A 7,838-nucleotide genomic window follows, 5' to 3' on the forward strand; every position below is an offset into this window, starting at 1 on the left:
TTCAGCCTCAACATCAGTCCCTCCAATAAATATTCAGGATTGAGTTCCTTCAGGATCTTACATCATGGTTAGAAACAGTATGGAGAAGGCAATGGCACCCCACTCCAGTACTCTTGCCTGGAAAATCCCAGGGACAGAGGAGCCTGGTGGGCTGCAGTCCATAGGGTCGCTAAGAGTCAGACACAGCTGAGCGACTTCACTTCACTTTTCACCTTCATGCATTGGAGAAGGAAATGGCAACCCACTCCAGTGTGCTTGCCTGGAGCCCAGGGAAGGGGGAGTCTGGTGGGCTGCCGTCTATGGGGTCTTACAGAGTTGGACATGACTGAAGCGATTTAGCAGCAGCAGCAGAAACAGTATGGATAGTCACAGACTGAGAACCTGGAATCAAGATCTAAGATGTTTTTATCTGATAGCCCTGGATCCCCACCTCCTGCAGGGTAACCAGACCAATGTTCGTGGGACTTCGTAGGCAGTCGTTGTGTGTTGGGTCACACAGCAGATCAAGTCCTGACCCCTGGTACCTGGGAATGTGACCTTATTTGGAAATAGGGTCTTTGCAGATGTAATTAAGATGCAAGTTATAGGAAGAAGAGAATGGACAGACACATACAGCAGAAGCCACCATGTAAAGGCACAGACATGTGGAGGGAAGACGATCATGTGACGATAGCAACAGTGATGGGAGCTATGTTGCTACAAGCCAGGCCATTCCAAGGACTGCCAGGAACCAGCAGAAATGAGGACAGAGGCATGAGCAAGCGTTCCCTCTGAGTCCCCAAGAACGAGTCAGTCCCGCCCACAACTTAATTCTGGATTTCTGGCCCCTAAAACCATGAGAGAATAAATTTCTGCTGTTTTAAGTCACTCAACTTGTTGTACTTTGTAACGGAAGCTCTAGGAAAGTAATATTCCTACATAACATATTAAAAAGCTGAGACATTACTTTGCCAATAAAGGTCCATCTAGTCAAAAGTATGGTTTTTCCAGTAGTCCACGTATGGATGTGAGAGTTGGACTATAAAGAAAGCTGAGTGTTGAAGAATTGATGCTTTTGAACTGTGGTGTTGGAGAAGACTCTTGAGAGTCCCTTGGACTGCAAGGAGATCCAACAAGTCCATCCTAAAGGAGATCAGTCCTGAATATTCACTGGAAGGACTGATGTTGAAGCTGAAACTCTAATACTTTGGCCACTTGCTGGGAAGAACTGACTCCTTGGAAAAGACTCTGATGCTGGGAAGGATTGAAGGCAGGAGGAGAAGGGGATGGGACGACAGTGGATGATATGGTTGGATGGCATCACCGACTCAATGGAGTTGAGTTGGAATAAACTCTGGGAGTTGGTGATGGACAGGGAGGCCTGGTGTGCTGCGGTTCATGGGGTCACAAAGAGTCAGACACGACTGAGCAACAGAACTGACTGAGGAAAGTAATACAGTAGTGCTAATTTATCATTATTATTATTACAGTAACTCATTTGGAGAAACAAAGGGATTCTTCAACTTCCAATTTCTAGGAGAAACAGAGAGCCAAATATGTTTAGCCTGGAACAATTAAATTGAACTTGTGTTTTAAAAAATGAGTGGGAAAACTTATCAGTAGTGGTTAAATGGATACTATGAATTAATAATAAGGGGGTTGGGGGTTGAGTATAGATATTTGTGTTTTTAATCAGAACAAAGAACTAGGCAAGGCACAGATACAGCTCTCACTCTTGGTTCAGTCTCTGGTGTTAACTAGTTTAGTTGGAGAACTAGTCAAGTGGGACAAGACTTGAAGATCAACTTTGAATTCTTTGGTTACACAGAGTTCAAAATATCCTTGGTTTACCATTGCCGTTGAAACCAATGGGTTAAAAAAAAAAACAACTCATTTGCTGGAAAATTGTTTTGGAGCTGCATCCTTTCTCTTGCTCTCTGAGTTCAGCTTGAAATGTAATTCTACAGTAAAGTTGACAGTGAATTAGTTCATTGATTGTCACTAACCTGTACTCAGTTCCACCTGCAGTCCCCTCAGAGAGGAAAATGTATCCAAGTATCTTACATGTCAATCACAGGAATGTGGTGGCCGCTGGAAATAGTTTTCTGGCTCCTAGGAACAGTTCTATCTCCAACTCTCAGTTTCTTGAGATCCCATTACACAGAAAAGGAAGAAAGAAATGAAAATACCATTTCAGCTTCAGGCATGAATGTAGGATGATGAGTCTTATTAAATACCGTATCAGTGCGTTAAGTCTCAAAACCCAGGACTGTGATGCTTGTGGGTGACCCCGCAGTGGTCTGTGCTGTGTGCGTGCTCAGTCACTCAGGCGTGTCTGACTCTTGCACCTCACTGGACTGTAGGAACCGCCAGGCTCCCCTGTCCATGGAATTTTCCAGGCAAGAATACTGGAGTGGGTTGCCATTTCCTCCTCCAGGGGATCTTCCCGACCCAGGGATCGAACGGGGGTCTCCTGCATACGCATTGGCAGGCGGATTCTTTACCACTGCGCCACCGTCTGGCAGCGCCATAGTGGTTCTCCAGGGGGCGCTGTCCCGAGTGGACTCCTTGTACTGGAGAGGGAGACCGCGGCACCTCTAGAAGGGCATGTGTAGACGCCAGCAGGCTGTACGGGCTGCTCTGGGCTGCTTGGGTGCGTTAACTTCGGGGCTTCTCGTACCCCATCCACAAAACGCTGATATTCAACTGGACAGGCAGCACGTATCTACTGGGCACCTGGGAAATGAGATAACCCTGCACCAAGGGGAATCCGTGGGAGCTGGTCCAGGGACGCCAAAGCCCTTGCGGGTGATCGTTTAGGCTGGCTCACACTGTAGGTGTGGACTTGCTCAGTTGCTGGATGGGCTAGCTTCTGGGGGTTTGGGGGGGAGAAGAATCCAGCAGAGGGAAAGAGGGAGTGGTCTCTGTGGGGAGAAGGGGAGAGGCGACGGATATGACAGAAGAGAGAACACTTGCTTCCCAGTTCCCACCTAGCCCATCCAGGCCACAGATCAGACCTACACAAGAACAGAGAAAAGAGCTACCTGTACTAATCAGCTCTTTTGGTGTATAAATATGGAGCGTAACTGAGGAGCACCATACTTTAAAAGGAAAAAGACACCAAACAGGAGGACCTAGATGACCAAAAAAAAAAAAAAAACTAATCCAGAGAAAGAATAAACTAGGCAACAAAGAACTCAAAATAAAATTTCTATTCAACCTTCCAATAGGTATATTAGAGGAATTCTTTAAGGTATCACATTGTAAAATGAGAACAGTTGCTCTGAAAAAGGAGCACTTAGAGAATAAAGAAGAGTTCTTGAAAGTGAAAACCATTATTATTAAAATAAAACCTGTAATAAAAGACTTGGAAGAAAGAGCAAAGGCAATCTTCCAGAATAAAAAGATGGAAATTAAGAAAGAAATTGTAGATAACATAGAGGATCCATTCAGTAAGTCCAGTATTTTTTTTTATTAATTAATTTATTTTAATGGGAAGATAATTTCTTTACAATAATGTGGTGGTTTTTGCCATACATCGACATGAATTGCCCACAGGTACATATGTGTCCCCCCATGCTGAAATCCCCCTCCCACCCCTCTCCCCACCCCATCCCTCTGGGTGGTCCTAGAACGCTGGCTTTGAGTGCCCTGCTTCATGCATTGAACTTGCACTGGTCAGCTATTTCACATATGGTAATACACACGTTTCAATGCTATTCTCTCAAATCATCCCACCCTTGCCTTCTCCCATATAGTCCAAAAGTCTGTTCTTTACATCTGTGTCTCTCTTGCTGTCTCACATACAGGGTTATCGTTACCATCTTTCTAAATTCCATATATGTGCGTTAGTATACCGTACTGGTGTATTTCTCTTCCTGACTTACTTCACTCTGTTTAATAGGTTCCAGTTTCATCCACCTCTTTAGAACTGATTCAAATGCCTTCTTTTTAATGGCTGAGTAATATTCCATTTTGTGTATGTGTACCACAGCTTTCTTATCCATTTGTCTGCTGATGGGCATCTAGGTTGCTTCCATGTTCTGGCTGTTGTGAACAGTGCTACAGTGAACATTGGGGTACACGTGTCTCTTTCAGTTCTGGTTTCCTCAGTGTGTATGCCCAGCAGTGGGATTGCTGGATCATAGGGCAGTTCTATTTCTAGTTTTTTAAGGAATCTCCACACTGTTCCTCATATTGGCTATACCAGTTTGCAGTAAGTCCAGTATTTTATCAGATGACAGCTCCAAAAGTACAAAAGAAGAAAATTGAAGGGAAGAAATATTCATAAAAAAATAATAGAAGGAAATTATCAGAACTTAAGTCTATCAGAGCTAAAGAGAAACACAGACTCAGCTAAAGTGTTCGACAAATATCAGGCAAGTTGAAGAGGTCAAATTTTACCCTTAGACACATCCTTGTGAATTTTCCAAACACCAAACATAAAAAGGAGACCTTAAAAACTCACAAATGCAAGGAACAGTTTTTTACAAAAGTACAAGAATCATATTTGCATGAAATTTCTCATTAGCAACACTGGATATTAGAGAACAGCAAGACAGTCCATGGCCAGATCACCCTGAATGTCCCTGATCTCATCTGATCTCGGAAGCTAAACAGGGTAGGGCCTGCTTAGTACTTGGGTGGGAGAAAACAGTAAGATGATGCCTTCAAGGGAAAGCATTTTGAATTACTGAAGGAAAGTGACTTCAAACATAGAATTTTGTATCTCGCAACCTGTCAATCAAATGAGAAGGCAAAATAATGACGTTTCATACATGAAAAGACTCAAAGTTTTACCTTCGATGGAATCTATCTCGAAAAATTACTTCAGGGTCTGCTCCAGTAAAACAATGGCAATCATAACTAGCAGTTATTGAGAGCTTACAAAATGCCAGGCACTGTTGTAAGCTCGCGCCAACACAGTGGTGGCCAGCTGTGAGGTCTGGGGGGCTGGTGGAGTGGGTCCATCACAACATCTTGATCTTCCTCAAAGAAGTGCTCACAACCTGTCTGTCCGAATGAAACCCCAGATTCTCCCGGGAAACGTTTCTACTTGCTTTTAGAAAACGTTTTGCTCTGCTTATGCTAGTTTAGTAGCAACTGCCAGCGTCTCAAACCAGCTGCTAAAGCTCACCATGGTTTCCATCCACAGATGGACATCCACAGCTGCCCCAGACCTCAGACCCTGAGTAGTGTGAGCGCTCTGCCTCTCCCCTTTGCTGACTGCTCAACGCATGCTCCAAGTCCTTTCTAAGAGCTCTGAAAAGGGGAACCTCGGACTCCTCCTGCTATCTCCTGGACATGGACTTGTGAAGGGCCAAGGGGATGGTTGCCGTCAGAGATCTGAAGGGAAGGAGCTGCCCCAGCCCACGCCCTCTGAACTCCACCCACAAGCTGCATCACATGAAGTGCTGGTGGCTGTTGAGGGTGTACAATACGTGCCAAAAATTCGGGGGGGAAAATGCCAGGTACTCTTCTGAACACTTTTCCTGAACAAATTTCCTCCTCACAATTACCCTGAGTTGGCTTACTACTAACACATTATTATAATCCCACTTTATACACAAGGAATCTGAGGCATAGAAGCTATGAAACGGGTCCAAAGTCATTACAGCTACTCCATAGTGCCGGAAATTGCACTCTTTATGTCTGTGTCTCTACTTCTTTCCAGATGGGTTCATCTGCACTGTTTTTCTAGATTCCACATATATGCGCTAATATATGCATAATTATAAAATAAAATACACATAATGCATTCATATACTCCCCAATTCCTTAACTGCTGCTCTCTTTCGCATTCCAAGGGCAAGGCTGGAGCACCCAGGCTTGAGAAGCAGTAAAGCCAAGAGCCCTCTTCTGCCTTTGAGGAGGGAAGCCTTTTATTTGTTCCCTGCCCTAAGAGCTGGGATCCTTCCCTGGTGGCTCAAAGGGTAAAGTGTCTGCCTGCAATGCAGGAGACCCAGGTTCGATTCCTGGGTCAGGAAGATCCCCTGGAGAAGGAAATGGCAACTCACTCCAGTACTCTTGCTTGGAAAATCCCATGGACAGAGGAGCCTGGTGGGCCCCAGTCCATGGGGTCACTAAGAGTCGGACACGACTGAGCGACTTCAATTTCTTTCTTTTCTAAGAGCTGTCCCGTGCTCCAGCCCTCTGATTTTTACCATGACAGAGGTGGCTCTGATGTTCTTTATCAGGCAGGAGATGGGGAACTTGGAGAGCGTCAGCGACCTGCCCCAGGCCTCTTTCCCTGGGAGTAGTCTGCAGGCCTTTATGTGTCCAAGGAGGGTTCCTCCCCTCCCCCAGGGCCGGCCTGGGTCAGGGAGCTCAGGTGGGATGTGAGGTGTGGGGTAGGGGGGCAGATGGACCCCCCTGAGGCTCCACAGAGGCCCGAGGTGGGGTGGATGAGCCGAGGGCCAGAGGGAACTGCATTCTCCTTCCAGGGGGCTCCTGGCTGGCCCTGCACCCCACCCCCAGCACCCAAAGGTGTCACTAAGTGGTCACCCAGACCCAGCAGCCTGGCTTGCTCCTCCCCTACCAGGACCCCACCTGGAACTTTCTGCGGAGGCTGTGGGCCCTGAAAGCGGGTCAGGAAGCCAAGCCCTTCCCTGGCAGCTTTGGGACAAGAGCTTCTCACAGCCCCATGAATCTGCCTTGGGACACGTTGTGCAGGGCAGTGCTATGTGCAGGCCCTGAGCAGAGTGGGTTGGGGAAGGAGCAAGTTCTGTCTGTGTTTTTAAGATTCTTGGACAATTAAAAAAAATTTATTTATTTTAATTGGAAGCTAATTACTTTACAATATTGTAGTGGTTTTTTGCCATACATTGACATGAATCAGCCATGGGCGTACATGTGTTCCCCATCCTGAATCTTGGACAATTTTTAAAGTCTTTATGGTATTTGTTGCACTCTCGCTTCTGGTTTTGTTTTTTTTTTTTTTTTTTCCAAATTAAGAGTTTTTATTGTCTCTTTAAAATATCACAACTGAGTCCATAGAACCATCTGCTATCTTGTTTCTGCAGCAGGATCACTGAGATCTTATTCATCAGCCTGCTGAACTGTTCCTTTTTCAGAAACATAGATACCATCCAAAAATTTTCTGATATCCTTGTTTTTAACTGTGGTGGCTTGCTGAATCAAAACAGCTGAATTTGACACAAGTTCAACGTCATTTCCTTCAAGAATCAACTCATCTTTCTGGGCTTGAGATACTGAACAGGCAACCCCTGGCCTCATTCGAACCCTGCATATGTATTTTTCACCCCAAAAATTTCGGATTTCCACAAGAGAACCATTCTCCTGAATAACAACGTTGATGGGGAAGTGGGCATACCCCGACCTCATCTTGTAACGGAAGCCCAGTGTAACACCCTTGATCATGTTCTGTACGTGACTACAGATTGTGCGAACAGTGGCCAGTTCCTTTCTGCTTCTCCACCATTTGTCAACACGGAGCCTCTTCTTCTTCTTTCCAAGGAGACTGAGTTCTACATTGATGTGATTGAAGTCCCTCCGCAGGGTGCCTCTGGGGCCCTTCACAATAACTGTCCGTCCCTTCAAGGTAATGTCGACATTTTCTGGGATGTCGACAGTCTGATTGCTGAGAATGGTCTTCATTCTCTCAGTAGATGCAGCAAAAAGAGTTCTCGCTTCTGTTTTAAGTTTTGTTTTTTTGACTGTGAGGCACGTGGGATCTTCGCCCCCCAACCAGGGATGGAAGCTGCACCCCTTGCACCAGAAGAAGGCCAAGTCTTAACCACTGGGCCCCCAGGGAGGCCCCCAAGTTCCTATTCTTCCAGAACATTCCATCCACACAGGTGGGGTTCAGGGATCCCAGGGATGAAGAGTCAAAGACAGCC

General features: G+C 45.8%; 1 protein-coding gene across 1 annotated transcript; it reads right to left on the reverse strand.

Moving 5' to 3' along the window:
* Nucleotides 1-6,936: 6,936 nt before the first annotated feature.
* Nucleotides 6,937-7,615, reverse strand: LOC133073990 (large ribosomal subunit protein uL6-like). The gene has a single exon (XM_061167969.1). The coding sequence runs from the start codon at nt 7,594-7,596 to the stop codon at nt 7,018-7,020; it is 579 nt and encodes a 192-aa protein (XP_061023952.1). The 5' UTR covers nt 7,597-7,615; the 3' UTR covers nt 6,937-7,017.
* Between the last annotated feature and the right edge of the window lie 223 nt (nt 7,616-7,838).

Source organism: Dama dama, chromosome 19, assembly GCF_033118175.1.
Source record: "Dama dama isolate Ldn47 chromosome 19, ASM3311817v1, whole genome shotgun sequence".
In the NCBI taxonomy this organism is placed as follows: Eukaryota; Metazoa; Chordata; class Mammalia; order Artiodactyla; family Cervidae; genus Dama; species Dama dama.